Source organism: Carex rostrata, chromosome 14 (assembly GCF_964058835.1).
Source record: "Carex rostrata chromosome 14, lpCarRost1.2, whole genome shotgun sequence".
NCBI classification, from domain to species: domain Eukaryota; kingdom Viridiplantae; phylum Streptophyta; class Magnoliopsida; order Poales; family Cyperaceae; genus Carex; species Carex rostrata.
Window position 1 is genome coordinate 1,707,968 of NC_135931.1, and position 18,362 is coordinate 1,726,329.

An 18,362-nucleotide genomic window follows, 5' to 3' on the forward strand; every position below is an offset into this window, starting at 1 on the left:
TGTAGAGGTCGCAAAATTAAAATTTAAATGGGAAAAATCCACAAAACGTACTTGAATTCGAACGGCAAAATTAAAAAAAAAAATACTCGCGCTTCCTTCGCTCAATAGTCAATACATGCAATTCTTGATTTTTGCGCTAGCACATTTAAAAAGCATGTTCCAATGGTAGTGAACATCTGGTTTTTGTTTCTTATCATATAGATTTTAATTATCTGGTTTTGTGCTATTGCAAAAAAGTAACAGCTACTAACAAAATTTATTGATCGAAAGTGCAATTTACTGCCGTTTTATGTAAAATATCTAAAAATAATTCTTATTATTACCCTTTGTTATGCGACATTGGCACATTGCGTAACTAACACCGAACGGTTCATCAGTAGAGAACAATTTATCCCAGTGCCAGTATAACAGTACAACAAATACTCACATTTTTGTGAAACTTTCCCTCAACTATATACATCAAAAAAAATTATTCAAAATTTTAATTCAAATTTGCTTGACATTCACATGTATGTCCAAAGGAGCGTCTCAGTAAAATCCTTTTGGTAAAACTGGTGTGTTGCAAAAGAAATCTGTACCCATATGCTGCTCAGTCTTGAGATTCAATCCACATGTTGCTTAGTCTTAAGACGAAGATTTACATACCATGTGGCCAGAAAGCGAAGAAGTAAAATTACAAGCGTCTTAAAAACTGCGAGCGTAATGTAGGTCAAACTAGACCATACTATAATCCAAAAAACCCTCCAATGAAAGGGGCCACTTGGAAGAAATGTAGCATACACTGGGGTTAGAACTCTTATCACCTGTATGGTATAAGAAATGAAGTATTAATTTCAAATAAATGTGACTTTGTAAGGTTATTACAGTATCTTCTCTCTTTTAGAAAGTATGTTGGACAATTATGTTATATGAGGGCGTCTTGGTCATTTTGCATTTAGAAACATATGGTTGGTTCTATAGATCTTACCACACATGCAGGTGCGAGAGGAATGAAGGTGAGATCCTTTTGGCGTTCGTCAGGCTTGTCATTTAGTATCTGCACCAAAAAGTGTTGTTTAGTTATTCTTTTGTTTTTAGTTTTTACTGTGCATAAGATAATATATGAGGCTATCATAGTAGGAAGGAAAGAAAATGACCTGTCTGCAAAGGTCTTCCAAGAAGTCAGAATATGCAACAGGTTTAATCTCATTAAATTTCGCAAGAAATGAATGCTTCACTGCATCTATAAATATTTCACAAACATATACTTCCAGTGCATTCTGCACAAGTAATGAAAATATATATATAAGTAATGCAGAAGTAATAAACACAAATATATAACATAAAAGGCGTATGAAGAACATTTGTTCTCATTATTTCCAAGATGTGCCTACTTCCTGTTTGGTACCAGTGAAGTATCACTTCTAATTGTCCGGTAGCAACTGGCAGGCAGTAGATTTATCCTAATTGTTCTGTAATGATCAACATTATTGTCGTGTACCCTTTCTGACATGAAACGGCTGGTAAAATAACATATGACAGCTACTGGAAAACTTACCCAAACAAAAGTGCTGAACCAGGGTCCCTCAGCCTCCAATAAATTTTGAGCAAGCACAAATAATAAAAATGCCATTATGTGAAACCTCTCGATTATATCTGTTCAACACATAAATAACATATTAGTGACATGCATATGACTTAGCCATCAAATCTAAAAAGTTCACAAATGCAACTTAAACCTTCCCTAGTATATGACAGACAATTACAAACTTGAAAGTTAAAAAAAAAGAAGAAGAAGACATCTACATAAATATGTTCAGAGTAACTAACCATAGTACACTAAATTGTGCAGGTTCTCCTTGCTAACACGCTTGAACACGTTACTTTTTATCTCGGCAAAATTGTTTGACACCAAAAGTGCAAGCAAGGCATTGTTGTGGGCTATAATACAGGTAGATAACGTAATAGCCTGAGCTAATAACACAAAAGAATGCACAAGTACTGAGTAGTTAAGGAATTCCAAATTGTTTGTATATACTAAAGTTTCGCATATAGTACCAAGGAAAGACAGATGCATATACTATGCATTTGAAATAAGTTCAACAACCCATATCCTAATCCCTATAAACATATCCAGCACAAACCCTTAAAAGAGATGACAAAATATCCTGAACCCTTAAAAAAGCTGATTCCGCATCCTCACTGTTTCTCTCCACGGGAAGAAAATGAAAAATTAGGGGCTTGTTGGGCATGTTCTGGAAAGTGAGGAAATATTATTCTTTTGCAAGGACGTGCAAAACATATTCAAATTTCTGCAGATGAAGTTTTTATCTACCATGTTTGCTGTTATTAGTGTTTCAATTTTTCAGATCCCCTCTTGTATTTGCTTGCCAATGTGTCAACAATGAGGAACGAGCAAATAGACAAATACTGAAAAAAACAATTGAGAAGTAGAAAAATGTTGAAATCATTAGAAAGGATATCAAATGCTATGACAGCTATAGCTTCATCTAAAACAAACTGCATCAGTTCAGAAGTGAGATTATCTTTCGAACAACTTGAAAGTCCCTCAGCAGAGTTAAATAGAACTTGAAGCACATCCTCACCAAAAGACTGGCATAACTTATCAAAAATCTGTCCAAATTTCACAAAACCAAAAATTTAATATCAACAAATATAAAAGCAAGGTTGGGCGTGTGGTCATATATTCACAAATTCTTCTGTCATAGCATAATTTTGTTTTACCTGCCAAAACTTCAACTATTTCGAAACATACCCATCAAAACTTTTCATTATAAGTACTCATCAAAATTTCAGTCCTGTAGATAATCCTTTATAATCTTAATTTCAGTAAACATTTAACTTATTTTTGGTCGGTAAGGAGAACTATTTCTACCTTTTGTTAATCTCAGTTATAAACAAACCAACAATACATACTTTTGAGCTCTTCCCCACCACCTTCCTCACTAAAACAAAATAAGTTTTCTAGTAAACGAGCTGTTTCTCAGAGGAACAGGGGTAATGGTGGGCTTAAACCTTAAAGGTGAGAGAAAATAGAAAATGCTGAAATTTTTATTCATAATAAATAGAAAAAATTAAAAATGAGAAGACATGGGGAAATTTCAAAAATGAAAAGACATATAAGGTATGGCATCCCTGTGAGATGCCATACCATACCCAGCCCCCGCCCAAAAAAAAAAAAAAAAACCCAAAGTGGGATGCCATACCATCTAAAAAGTTGGAAAAAAAAAAATTAAGTGGGATGCCCTGTTTTTGGCGTTCCACGGGGACGCTATACCATATTTCTATCTTCTCATTTTTTAAATTTCCCCATGTCTTTTATCATTTTCAATTTTTCTTTTTTTTTCTATTTATCATGAATAAAAATTCCTGTACAAAATGAATTTGATAAGCTTTTCCTTTTTTACCACTAGTACCAAAGTAATGGTAAGCTTCTATTTTTTTATTTTTGAAACAAACCATCAACAACAACAACCAAGCCTTTAGTCCCAAACAAGTTGGGGTAGGCTAGAAATGAAATCCAATCACAATCATAAAATAAAGATAAGTAGTAATAAAGTAGTAGTAAAAAAAAAAAAGTGAACGTGAAAGTGATAGTAATAGTAATAGTGATAGTAATAATACTTATACTAATATTAACTATATTCTACCTAAATTATCAATCGTAGAGGTCAAAGTCCTAAGCTTACATCCTTGACTCCAAATTCCTAGTCCGATGACCTAAGACCTATAATACTACTCCTAAATAATCCCTAACTACTACTAGGTCATGATTATGGTACGTGGATCGCTTTCACTTTATTGGGAATATGTTCAACAATTTACCAAATTTATTGGGAACATCAATTTTGATGGGTAAATATCAAATTTTGAAGTATAAATCAGGAAACATATAATAGAGAAGAACTGATAATTATAAATTTAATTTTTCCAGGAAAATATAGAGACTGTCAGACAAAAACTTGTGCCACCTCCTGAACTATTACAGTCGGTGGCCAATAGCATTAAAAAAATTGCAACTTTCATAGCCAATAGAAGGGCTTCTTGAAAGTTCTCCCAATAAAAAAATCAGTCATTTTGCTAAAACTACTCACCTCTAGTACATTGTAAACAACATATAGAGACTGTCATTTCCAGGAAAATATAGAGACTGTCAGACAAAAACTTGTGCCACCTCCTGAACTATTACAGTCAGTGGCCAATAGCATTAAAAAAATTGCAACTTTCATAGCCAATAGAAGGGCTTCTTGAAAATTCTCCCAATAAAAAATCAGTCACTTTGCTAAAACTACTCACCTCTAGTACATTGTAAACAACATAGAGCTTAATTGTTCCCTGACCACGAATGACATGATAAATCAAGCTAATATCTGACAAAGGAAAAATTAAGATCTCAGAACAAGAAGATGTATGACAAGTATATTTGAAATTTTTGGAAAATCAAATAGAGGTTACCTATCATTTGCAAAGAAGCAACACCTAAACCTAATACAATGAAACAGCCATAATCAGCTAACTCAGCAGCGTTCGGCCTTAGTAACTGCCTGTCACAAAACTAACTCGTTAGTGGAAATTGTCAAGTTAAACTGAACAAAAAGATATGTAGAAACTTTGGTGAAGAGGTTAAACCTACCGGGTCTTAAGCAATTTCCAAATGGTCATTAAAATTCTTGCCGGCATGATTGTTAGGAGAGAGAGAAATGAGTCCAAGCACACAAAGAATCCTGCAACTATGAGCTACACAATTTTTAAAATTATAAATTGGTAAGAATGAGCTTATGCTAAATTTTGAGGGTCTCTACTAGAAAAATAATCAGCTGTAAATCTTGTCTATTAGCAGTAGCACTAACCTTATTTGGTTTAAAGTTGACAAGTTTTTGCAACATCCAATAATCCATTTTTCCTAGGTCTGTATTAAACACCATATCAAACCGATATGATTTAAATGTTGGGTTCCAGGCAGCTATGAAGCAATTTAATTAGAACAGAAAGTCATGCATAATTTGCTCACCTTTTTATTCTAGGTTAATGCTGATAACAGCAATTGGATGTCATTTAGATATAATCCAACAAAATTAGTTGGTCCTTTATCACTAGCTGATAGTTAACAGATCAAACTTACTCTTTCACATCTCCATGGTACATGAAACATAGAGTTATATACTCTCTGTCGTTTCTTATCATTTCCTACAGAGATGGTGCTCCTCAATGAATTCCCACTATATACCTCTCCCAAGAAGTACTTCAATGGTGATTTCTCCAAAAATGATGAATCTGAAATCAATAGTGGACTATGACAATCTGCATTTTCTATATGACATCAACTCAACTAACAAAACAGAGAGTAAAAATTAAATTTACCATGTGGAAAACCAGTATTATCTTTCATAACCTGATTCCAATCCAGAGACTTCTCCTTTTCCAATCCCTTAAATCGAACATCAACATCATGACCTTCCCTCTTAAATCCAGCATTAACATCTTGTACGTCCTTGTTATTTCCCAATTCATCTGACACGTCAGCATCGCCCAATCCACCATTGACATTTCTTTGTCTCAACTCAAAACGAACACAACTCACGCTAGGGCTATCATCAACCTGGTTCACCACTGTAGTGGAGCCCCCACACACTGATCTGGAGCTCTCCAGGACCTTAAATCCAATATCTTGCGCATGCAACAACAGCGACTCGTCGTCTGAGTTGGGGATCGTCTCCAAGGTGATGTTACTGTCCGTGTTGTGTTTTTTCTTTCTTGGCTTGCGTTTGCGTTTGCGGCGAGGAGTGACCTCACCGGGGGGCGGCTCTCCGGACGATGGGATATAGTCGGAGAGGATCTCGAAGGAGAGGTTTCGGCCGTTGGATCTGAAAGACATGGCGCGGCAGGGCTTAGACTCAGCTCCAGACGAAGGGAACGGAAGGGAGGAAAAGGGAAGGGGTGGGAAATGTCGGAGAGTTACTCGCTCCACAAAAAGAAATCGGAAGGGAGAGGAACTCAGTTACGCTAGACAGACGAAGGGAAAGAGGGCCCACCACGAAAATTGACTGAATTTACTGGTTTGAGGATTTTAGAGCTGGTTCAAATGCTTCATGGTTTTGGTCATGTTTGGTTGTGGAGTAAAGTTAAACCGGATTAAATTTCTTACTTCAAGCTAAATCAGAGTAAGTTAAATCACCTCTTTAGATGGTGTAAATTATTCCGGTTTAACTCAAATCTTACTCCATCTTAAACCGCCTATGTTACTCCTCGTTTGACTCTTTAAACGTGGAGTAAGAGGTTTACTCCATCTCTTACTCCACAATCAAACATGGCCTTTGTAGTTAAATTGGCTTTTGGTTTTGATCCATGTGTGGTGATTGGGTTTGTTGATTCATATACTAAATGTATAAATCTTATGAATGCACACAAGTTGTTTGATGAAATACCCATTAAGAGCCCAGTTGATTGCAATGCCATGGTTCAACTTCAATTTGAATGCGTACAAAGAAAAAGCTACAAGTATTTTTACTTGCTTATGCTTTGGATGAATATGTTTTCCACACTAAGGACTTCATTTTTTGCAACTTTGTGAAATGAATAATTGCTAATCAATGAGTCAAAACTGAAAAAGATCATCAGAAATCAGACTGCACAAGTTGTGCCCAAAATAGTGTCTCATGTTGTATAGTTAATCAATGAGTCAAAACTTCTTGTCTACGTCAATTTGTAGTAAATTATGCATGGATAATATGATAAAATTTGTAGTCTCTATACAATTGTTAATGAGTGCAATTTGTAGTAGCTAGCTATCTCATTTATCTCTTTCTTTATGTTAACCTTTTAACTTAAAATTAACATTTGACTTAAATATGCTTTCGCAGCTTTGCAATGGCAAAAGGGAACGATCCAAACTCTGCTCGAATTGGTAAGATAAAATCCTTTATTTAAAATCACTGAACTTGGAGTTAGAATTGAAATAAGTAATTTTTGGTAATCCTTTATCTACAAGCTGATTTATATCATTGGTTTAAGCTGATTTTTTAAAGTTCGGAGACAGTTAATGATTTGACTAATATTGTACCCGTGTGTTGCAACGGAAATACATTATAAGATTGAGTATAAAATAAAGAGACTTTTTTTATTTGACATTCACACAAAATTAAGAAAATATATACTTAAATGAAAATAAAGACACAAATTAGAAAAAAAAATGGAAATACAAATAATAAATAACAATAAAAGAAACAACAACAAATGAAAAAAAATATCAACTATAATATGAAAAAAATTCTTGAAGTATCATTGAAATTTGATATCTAATTTTCTCCACAAGCAAAACAAGTTATTAAATGATTTAGAGAAGAAATAATATGTAAAGAAACAAAATTGGGAAAGATATGATTAAATGATTCAAATAAGAATTTTCTCTACATTTATATTCTTGATGGAAATTATTTTAACAATAAAAATTTATCTATAAATTATTTTTCTACACAAAAGTTCTAGATATTCTTCATTTTATCTTTAGATCGGAAATATCAAATATATGATTGTTTCCATCAGCACAAAATCTGCTATTCATCTATTAAAAAAAATACAATAGCCCTAAACAAAATCCGGAAAGATATGATTGTTTCTATTTTAATTGTCGAAACTATAAAAGAAGAGGAGAAATAAAATGGAGAAAACAGAGAAATAAGAAAATAATGTAATTGTAGGAATTGGAGATAGCTATAAATAGAAATAAGGAAACAGATCGCTAGTGATTCATTTAATTTTAATTGTGACAAACTATGTAGCAGTCTGTGTGACAAGTTTGTTTTTAACTAAATTTAGACTTCTACATATAAAATAAATGTATTTAATCAAAATAAGACAGATTATGTAATTGAAGGGTTGATATTCAATTTGAAAGTTCATCTTTCAATCTCAGCTGTTGACGGATCAGGACAACTACGTGCATAATATAAGAATGGAGATATCAGGTTAAAACCTTGCATACTGAGAGACAGTTTTCTTTTTCTTTTTCTTTATATTTTTAATTAGCATTTTCATGCTTCAATTTTTGGTACTACAGGTTGCCGCAACATTAGTTCACCGTTAATAGTAAAGAGATCGACTAACAGTCCTCCTACTTCAGTCTTCTATCTGTCCCCCGCACTAAAAGACAAAAAAAAAAGTTAAAACGTGCTAACTACCACCAAAGAGCAAGATTAATGCTATTTTATTAATAGTCAAAACGTATAGTATTCATACCTACGAATTTATAGTATTCATACTTATTATCAGAATCATTCGTCATATGTAAACACAAGCTGGAGGGGACCAGTAACAACCAGGGGGACCGCTGACGTCTTGTGACAGCCTGGATTGGGGACCGCAATCGTCTGAAAGCGACATTTGCCAAGATTGGGGACCACTACAGCGAATCTATATATTATTTATATCTAAATAAAGAAGTATTCATATCTAAACAAATGAAGTATTCATACTGACGATTACGAAGTATTCATACATGTTTGAAATAATTTATACAATTCAAAATTCAAAGTCAGATTCATCTCTCTCACCCCACCTCTTCCAAGAAGTATTCATACATGTTCGAAATAATTTATACAATTCAAAATTCATTGTCAAATTTATCTCTCTCACCCACCTTTTCCAAGAAGTATTCATATCTAACATGAAGTATGCATATCTAACAAATGAAGTATTCATATCTAACTAATGAAGTATTCACACATGACACTAACAATATTCACATCTGACACTAATAATATTCACACCTGCCCAGATTGGAACCAAGAAATATTCTCAACAGACTAGTATGCATATCTAAAACAATGAAGTATTCATATATCTAACTAAAGAATTATTCATACTGACGATTACGAAGTATTCATACATGTTCGAAATAATTTATACAATTCAAAATTCAAAGTCAGATTCATCTCTCTCATCTCACCTCTTCCAAGAAGTATTCATATGTAACATGAAGTATGCATATCTAACAACTGAAGTATTCATATCTAACAACTGAAGTATTCATATCTAACTAATGAAGTATTCATATGTTGCACTGTGACAACCTTCGCTGGGCTAGCATGGACCCCCTCCAATGGTGCACCACGCTCTCCCCACCGAATCTTGACGGTGCACCATGCTCTCCTCGTCGGATCTTGACGGTGCCCCACGCTCGCCTCACCGGATCTCGACCGCCATCACAACTGTCGACGTGGGTAGATGGTGACGAGCAGTAGAGGAGAAGAATAGGGTGAGTTTTGAGTTGTGTTAAATTTTTTTTTTCTTTCTAAGAGAAGATTGAAGAGGGTGGGTTTTGACCACGTGAGGAAACAAAAAATGAAGGTTGTTAGGAGGACAGATAGGGGACAGATTCAAGGGGGACAACATCTTTACTCAATAGTAAAAATATGAATTCATGCAATGCATGGTTGCCGTTGATATTAATCTTTGTGATAAGAAAAGTGCAGTTGCCATAAGTTCCTTTATCATCTACATTAATTTTTTTGGCTTCTCATGTTTTGTATTTTTTTGCCAGATATTTGTTAGACAAGCCTAGCTAGAATCAAACCTATTGTAGAATATCCGGTGTGAGAAAAACTGCCTAGCCATATTATCTGAAAGGATTCAAAACACAGGTACGCTAATGGAAATTGTAAGCTCAAAGCTCAAAGCTGATTTCCCATTTTGCTGGGGTAAAAAATAAATCAAGTCTATTGTTAAAGAGGTTGCTGTTAGGAAAATATGATGATCTCCTTTGCTTCTTTTCTCTACCATTATATGCAAATAGCATGGTTGCCGTTGATATTATATGATAATGATATCACTGTACTATGGTATGATGTTGTATGTAGTTTGAGGGGGTGTTGTTCCACTGTATCGGTATCGTATCGTACCACTATACCAGTATGGAAATTATTTATATATTGAAGGAAGAAAGGTACAGGTCATCAGAACAAATATCAGAGAAGCAATTTATATGATTTGTAAAGTTGTACATGATTTATCTAATTATTATGATATGTAACCTAAGCAAAGGAGAAGCCATGAGAGAAGGTCGTGAAGGGATGCAAGTATGTAAAAAATGTTGATTATCAGAGCAAGTTGTGAAGAGCTTCTCTATTTTGTTGACATGAGGGTAAAATAGTCATTTTAGATAAATTATAAGTTGAATTAAAAAATGTACCCAGCTCCTTCCCTTCCTTGGTATACTTTTTTGGAGCAAGTAAATATCTTAAAAATTTCCCCTCCCTCTCTACTTAAACTTATGGAGCACAGCCTTAGAGAGAAAGGGGTAAGGATAATATAGAGAGAGAGAAGCCGAGAAGGGGTTAAGAAGTAAATTTTATAGGTGGTCTATTCACCGTAGACCATACCACTGAAAGTGGAACCCATGGTCTCCTGACCTAGCAAGGCCTATGTTGTAGACTTGTAGTGATGTCAAGCTTTCGAGGTGGGTCCCGGAAGGCTCCGTAATTCGTAACGAAAGGAGATTGGTTCTTACGCGGACAGCATAAGACAAAAGTGTGAAATGCTTCTTAAAATGCTCTTAAAGGTGGTCCAACTGTCCAAGAGGATACATACAGGTTTCAGAAATCAAATAACTTTTCCGATTCTCATAAACCTAGAGGTCCATGTCTATAACGAATTCAGATCCTCCCAGTATCATAATAGGAAAACTTTTAGAATTAGTGGATCTGGACTGTTTTTCTTTTTAACTTGACACAGCTCTCAAAGCCAACTAATATTGCTTCCACGTTAGTCCGAATCTCAAAGCAGCTGAAAGTTAATCTCAAACAATAAAGTGAGAGAAATCTTTTAGGTACCTGGGAGGATACTTTTCCGTTCTACGGCACGTTCGGCTTGTTAAAAAAATTTGTTTAAATCGATTAATCGGTCAATTAGTCATTAAGAGTGATTAAATTGGATTTTTTTCTAACTAATCAATTTATTAATTTTAATTATGACTGATTATTTTTAATTATTTACCGGTACCCTATCTGTTTAATGAGCACATACAATTATTTACAATACTGCAACTCATATCCTCAAGTTCTAAATTATACTGTTTAATCAGACTTTAAAATAATTGTAGTTGATTTGTCAAAGTTCAACTTGATAAAGATTCAAAGAGAAAAGATCTGGCCCCGGTCTTCCATCCCTCATTCTGTCATTCGTGCGCACTTCTCTTTTTAAACTTTCATACCTTCATTTTTATTGAATTAATGTTTATATATATTTTTTCTCATCACTCACTCTTCTCTTTATATTTCAATGAGATTCATATTAGAATATTCTTTTAAAATTAATTATTAGATTTACATACTTGAAATCAACACTAAACATAATTATGTAATAAGATTTACAGATTTAAAATATTCGATTTATTAGCTAGATGCAACAACTTGAAATCAGCACTTGACAGAGCTGTGCAGTAAGGTTTATAAACTTGAAATCTTGGATTTAAATAATTTTATGCAGCAGCTAGCGTCATATCTAAAAAGATAAAATTCATAAATTATTTGTTAGGTTTACAAATTTGAAATCAACACTTATATAGTTGTATAGAAAATTTACAGACTTGAAAACTTGAATTTAATTTTTTTGATACAGCAGCTAGTGCCATATCTAAAAAGATAAAATTTTGAAATTACTTATTAGATTTATATATTTAAAATCAGAACTTTACAAAGTTGTATACCAAAGTTAACATATTTGAAATACGTTATCTTATAATATAATAATAATAATAATAATTACTCTCACTGCTTATTCTAAAAAAAAAAGTAAGATCGATAAAATGCTAAACATTAAGGTTGGGCCTTATTAATACAAATAACATATTCTAACATGCCAACCAAACGAAACAAGATGATGGGGACAAATAAAAATTCAGAAAAAAAATAAAACAAATTAATATTGAGTAAATAATTACTATAATTTTAAAAAGATCAATTAAGTAAATGGGTTATCTCAGAAAAGCTGATAGTATCACAGTAATACAGTGTAAAATCAAAGAGAGGAGGTATAGAATTATGTCAGAGTGGAATGACTTGTGATCAATATATTGCTAAAATAGTTGGCGTACAAGGTTTTAAATAGTGCGCTGTAACAGCGCTATAATGTTGTTATAGTGTTTTTGAACCATAAAAACTATGGCGCTATAGCGCGTTATTCTACACTATAGCGGCATTATATGGACATAGCACCCATTTTTTAGCTATTCCGTTATGACGCGATAAATGTTATTTAAACCTTTGACATAAACTAAGTTATGGAAACATATGTCAAGTTTCTATCCGAATTGTGTGATATCACATATCTTTAAAATTATTTGGCTTCATATATTTTTTAAAGGGTAATTATAATTTTTTCCGTCCTCCCATCCCCCGTTCCATCTCCCAGATTATATCCTTCCTTAATTAATGGAATTACAACTATTTTAAACTGATTTTAACTAAATAGTGGGGCCCTCTTATTAATTACTGTATATTAGTCAAGGATTGACTACATTTTTTGAATTTTTTTGTGCAGTGAGCTATACTGCCATTCGTGATTTCCTTCCGGGCGATTTTTGCGAGGCGATATTCGGAGGCGATATTCTCAGGCGATCTCCCCAGGCGATTCTCACAGGCGATCTCCCTTGACGATCCTCCCAGGCGATCCTTCCCCGGCAATCTTTTCCCAGGTGAATTTTTCAGGCGATCTTCCCAGTCTATCTTACAAGCTATCTGACAGGCAATCTTACAGTCGATCGGTATTTCAGAGGTTGTTTATCGATAATTTTCTCAGGTAATTCGATCTATTTTTATCGTTTTAATAATTTTGATCATCGTTTTGAATTATTGAATCATACAAGTTTTGAATTATTGATTGTGATATTATATTGAAACTTTTAATACTTCAGTAGAAAGGATGAATATAAGACATTTTGTGAATTTTATATCTTTGTTTTGAATTTGTGAATCTGTGATTATATCTATTTTATGAATCTTGTATTTTTGTTATGAGTTTGAGAATAGTGAATACTTATATAAGGAGGATGATTACTACAATTGTTAATGATGAAAACTTGATACTGTTGTATATAATTCGATGGATGTGTACTTTATACAATTGAGGTTATTTTGTCATTCAATTGAATAATTCGAACTAAACTGATCAATTTAGCAATATGTGAATATGTTGATATTATTTCATATAAAGAGGATGAATACTAGAAATGTTAAAGATGAACAATCGAGGTTGTTGTTGATAATTGGATTAATTTTTTTTTAATCGAGGGTCATTATGTATAGATTTTTTGTTGCATATTGTATTGTTCTTCTGAAGGTGAATACTTTTGTTGTATGATGTAAATACTTTTGATCCATGGGATGAATCTATATGTCTTTCATGTTGTTTTTTTCATGATGAGTTTTGATCTTAATGAAGTATGTGGAAGTGACATGTGGTTTGAAAACAGTAGTATTGATGTTGAAAAGGTTTATCGTGCAAGTGAAATAGTGGTTGATAATGTTGGCAGCAGGGAGGTTATTTTTGAATTGGATTTAAATGTGGAACCTGTAGACGATGATTTAAATGTTGTTGTCAACAATGGTTTATACGATGGGGTTGAAGTTGAAGTAGGGAATGGTGATGAAGTTTCTGATGATAATGATGGTGATGATAAGGATCATCATGTAAGAGAACCAGCAGTTGGGGATGAGTTTGATTCCATTGATGATGCACATTCGTATTATCAATTATATGGATATCAATCTGGATTTGGTATTTGCAAAAGGTCGAACCACAAGATTGGTAATGTAATCACTCATTATGTGTTTACATGCGCTAAGTGGCCAAAAAAAGAAACATCGAACAATGGTCGTATCCCAATTAGGAAGAGGGGTTGTGTAGGAACCGGTTGTCCTGCTTGTGTTAAGTTGAAACCTTCTAACTTCGGTGGTGGATGGGAAGTAGTAGAATATGTTGGGCATCACAACCACATTTTGCAACCCCAATCTGCATTTCTGATATATGGATTCCGATACATCCCTGTTAAATATCAGAATATGTTTGAGTTTAATGATGATCAGGGTTTGGGTGTCTCAATTAATATAAAATTGGTAATAAAGAGTGCTGGAGGTTACATGAGGTGCCCATTTTACGAAGAAAGATGCACAAAATCATATTGAAAAGTACAAGAGGATTAAGTTACGGACATTTGAAGGAGATGATGCGAGTTTAATATTTCAATTTTTTCACAACAAATCTCTGATTGATAGAGATTTCTTTTATGCACACGATCATACAAACGAAGGTCGATTATGGAGCATTGTAGGTCTCGGTGTTTTAATGATGTACACGATCCTACAACTTTAAATTTGATTGAATTTGTTCTGTTCAAATATAGTTATTTTAATGATGTAAGTTGCGTTGTAGGTCTCGGTGTACTATGTTTTTTTTTTAGAATATAAAATAAATCTTTGCAGAAGCTGCAAAGTCGTGAGGGGGAATCGAATTCTCGACCTTTAGTTACAACAACTCTAGAATTTTTTTTCTAGCCAATTGTACTACCTCCCCTTTCTCCTTGGTGTACTATACTGATCAGGACGGACTCATATGGTCTGAGGGAGGGACATGTGCTTTCTCCTAAATTGACATCTCGATCGATTTTGCCTTCTCCTTAGAATTTTTTTTTTGCCTCCTTTAAGATGTTTGATTTGTAATTCAGTTTAAATTTAGAGTTAAAATTAAAATAAATTTCTTGAATAATGATTGGTAATTAGAATTATAAGTTAGGACATCAGATATTACAAGTCAGAGCATTGGAAAGTACAAGTTAAAGTATTATTTTTTATCAAATACCTAATTAGTTCATGAGTTTAAATCTAATTAGCTATTTAAATCCGATTCAATATTTTTTCGCCTCCCTCTCTTTCAAGAGGGCGACATGTCAAGCCCTGGTAAGGTTCTTCGCTCTGCATCGAATTAAGCCACGTCTCCTAACAAAAATCCAAAATATGCCCCTAACACCGACAGCTATTTACTCGGCGCCAAATAAAAATACTGTTTTTTCTCTATAGTTCTCTAAAAAATCATATTATTCTGAAGCGAAAAGGAAAAAAGTAAAACATAAATCATGAACACTGGAATTACACGTAATTATTAGAAGATCTAAGCTCAAGACATTTCTCAGTACATTACTGCACAAACTCATATTAATTAATGCGGGAGAAAAATATAAAATCTCCGAGTGTATATATTAAATACCGTGCCATATGCACGAACGTTATACAAATTAAAGCAACAATTAAAAATGTTCAGTTGGTAATTAAGAAATTTGAAGCTGTGGACAACTGTCACGAGGGCTATTTTATTTGATAAACTTCCTTTTGACTCAGATGAATGGGAGACTAAGCAAAAAAATCATTCCAAATCACTCCACCGTGTCACCAAAAATTTTATATTTACTATTAAAGAGGATTTTTTTTTTTTTTTGAAATGAAAGGTAGAGGTCTAGTCTAGTCTACCAGTTTGAGATAGTTTGCATTACATAAGGGCTATCAATGATATTACCAATTTGAAAGGATAAATTTATAAGAGTAGAACTAGGGTGCTCTTAAGCTCACCAAAGTTTTGGTGAGCTTAATTCTAAAACTCTTCAAATCGATTTTAAATAATGAATCCGAACCGTTGAAACCCGCCTACCTTACGTGTGATGCATCTACATGTGAAATTTTTAAACATTTAAATTAATTTAGTATTAAGTCAAGCGGTCAAAATTAGAAGGTTAATAAATTAATTTTAGTGCATTCATTTTTGAACGTTTTTTGACCGCTTGATTTTATACTAAATTAATTCGAATGTTTAAAAATCTCACATGTAGATGCATCACACGTAAAGTTGGCGAGTTTCAACAGTTCGGATTCGTCATTTAAAATCGATTTGATGAGTTTTAGAATTAAGCTCACCAAAACTTTGGTGAGCTTAAGAGCACCCTAGTGTTGGGGTTTCGCGCGGTGTGCTAACCGGAAACCCGTTTTAGGCTTAAGTTGCGGAATGACCGTAGAACAAAAATTTCTACGGCCAACTTAAGCTCAGGATTAAACGGGGTATGTCAGGAAACTTTCCAAGGCGGTCCACCTTCAGTATTCCTTTGGCATCAAAACCCAATTTAATCATTTTACAGATCTACTCCATGATTGATTTCTAAAACTTTAATCTACTTACAAATTAAATAGATTAATATAACATATTTATACCTTGTTTCCAAATCACAGTTGGAATGCAGACCGAGCGAGTAGAGCCTCACCAGGGAAGGAATCGACTCGGAGTATCACACGTGTGATACCTCTATCGGTTATCCACCAGGACTAACCGGAGAGCGGTTTATTTCTTCTGCCAGAAATACCGTAAACCGCGGAATTCTGCAAAAACACTATTCACGGGGAAAAGACGAAAACCCGTAAACACGAATTTTCGGTTGCTCAGTTTCATCAATATGCAAAACTGACATACCGCTAAATTCGGTAAAACACTATTCATCGATCCCGTAAATATTCTCCACAACAACCCGCAAGATTATACGTCAACTACGTATAACTTTATTTTCTCAACCGAAACACTATTTGGGAGAGAAACCGAGAAAGAGAGAAAATACCGATTCGTTTCTGCACGAAAAGATACATGTGAATGTGCATATGTATATATGTGAATATATCTTTCTCTCTCTACCCCTCCACCCCTATTTATAGTGTTTAGATTCGGTTGCAAAAGACCAAAATGCCCTCCAAGTTCGGCCTATTTACAAGATATGCCATTGACACCTCATCCTTTTATATGTGAAATGACCAAAATACCCCTTCCACACCCTTCCACATTCTTCTCCATGCTTCTACACATGCAAGGTGGCATAGGTGTGAAATGACCATTTTGCCCTTGTGGATAGGATTGATGACATGTCATCTGGATAGGATCAATGACGTGTCATGCGGATAAACACGAATCTGAAAAGACCCGAATGCCCTCGGCCCGAACACAAATAATATTCGTATAATTATTCTGAACAATTATATATATATTTTTCTTTCGGTTATTTGTTTCGGTATCGATGACGTGTCATCTGGATAGGATCGATGACGTGTCATGCGGATAAGGACGAATCTGAAAAGACTCGAATGCCCTCGGCCCGAACACAAATAATATTCGTATAATTATTCTGAATAATTATATATATTTTTCTTGCGGTTATTTGTTGTTTCGATAATTTATACAATGTGTCCTGCACATTTATAAATTAACCGGTTAACTTTTATACAACGTGTCATACACGTTTATAAATTAACCAATGTTTTTGCTTGTTATTTTTACATAACATTTATAATTTAATTATAACACGTATAATTAATTATAACCATCTTAATATTAATTATAATCAATTTATAATTAATCAGTAAGATTCTCCGAGTAGCTCCTATATGGTGTGACCCAATAGGATCTGTGTTATGTTGGTAAACAGAGTTAAAACTGTTTTAACTTCTGTTAGTCATGGGTGGCATCTGGCAACACATCATGACCATCCAATTACACAGATGATGCTGTACTGTACAATATCACGATCCAGTAAACAATTTACTTGTGTCTGTTCTTCTGTCTCATAGCTATCAGATTAGTTTCAAGATAGATGTGTGTCATCCTTGCTAACTGAATCTTTTCTTGATCTTGAGCAGATTATCAAATATAATTACTCTTGTAATTATACCGCTAGCAGATAATCTAACTCTATCAAGGGGCCCAGTGATGCTATAGGTCGTATAGAGATACGAGGGACAAATAGTATTCTTGGTAAACTATCACTTCCTCAGCTAAGCTATACATATGGAAAAGCTACCGTTATGACTGCTTTTTACGGACAGCGGTGGATAACAATCACACATACATATTTCTCAGTGGGAACGATAAATACCTCATACTGTAGAACGTGACACTGAATGAAAACATAAATGACACGAACACAATTCTATTTAATGTTTCATTCGGGGTCTGTCAAATACCATGTTTCTAAAACATGTATCTATGTGATTAAAATGACATCTCGTGTCAGGTGGTTTGTAAAACTTAACCATCTTTTAATCCACATACTAACCTTATCGCGGTAATTAGTGTTCCTGCTAATTACCTTGGTCAGTGACCTTTTAAGAGTATATATCATCTATATTATGGAGTTTCACAATTTCAGTCATGAACTCGAAATGATCCATAAATTCAATAATACTCAAGGCAACAAAATGCTATATAAATAAACATTCAATTCATGAACAAAGCTTTATGATAAACTATCGTATTATTGACTTCTAGATTATTACAAACTAACAATC

The 18,362-nt window shown here is 33.8% G+C and overlaps 1 protein-coding gene across 2 annotated transcripts; it reads right to left on the reverse strand.

Annotated features, from left to right (window-relative positions):
- Positions 1 to 396: 396 nt before the first annotated feature.
- On the reverse strand, positions 397 to 5,923 carry LOC144565408 (protein POLLEN DEFECTIVE IN GUIDANCE 1-like). Of its 2 annotated transcripts, XM_078315155.1 has the most exons (11): positions 5,362 to 5,923; positions 5,123 to 5,274; positions 4,634 to 4,737; positions 4,456 to 4,544; positions 4,297 to 4,370; positions 2,463 to 2,613; positions 1,810 to 1,977; positions 1,538 to 1,635; positions 1,137 to 1,259; positions 968 to 1,036; positions 397 to 803 (listed from the first exon to the last, which is right to left on the reverse strand). In XM_078315155.1, exons 1-11 carry the CDS (start codon positions 5,873 to 5,875, stop codon positions 603 to 605), a joined length of 1,743 nt encoding a protein of 580 aa, XP_078171281.1. In that variant the 5' UTR covers positions 5,876 to 5,923; the 3' UTR covers positions 397 to 602. The 2 variants fall into 2 exon arrangements, with proteins under 2 accessions (XP_078171281.1, XP_078171283.1); XM_078315157.1 differs by lacking the exon at positions 4,634 to 4,737 and having other exon boundaries at positions 4,456 to 4,540; positions 5,362 to 5,921.
- Between the last annotated feature and the right edge of the window lie 12,439 nt (positions 5,924 to 18,362).

Coding starts and splice junctions, on each gene's coding strand:
- LOC144565408 (XM_078315155.1), bottom strand. CDS start 5,875: ATGTCTTTCAGATCCAACGGCCGAAACCTCTCCTTCGAGATCCTCTCC. Junction 4,371..4,455: donor TGCTTCTTTGCAAATGATAG/GTAACCTCTATT, acceptor TTCCTTTGTCAG/ATATTAGCTTGATTTATCAT. Junction 1,636..1,809: donor GCACAATTTAGTGTACTATG/GTTAGTTACTCT, acceptor TGTGTTGAACAG/ATATAATCGAGAGGTTTCAC.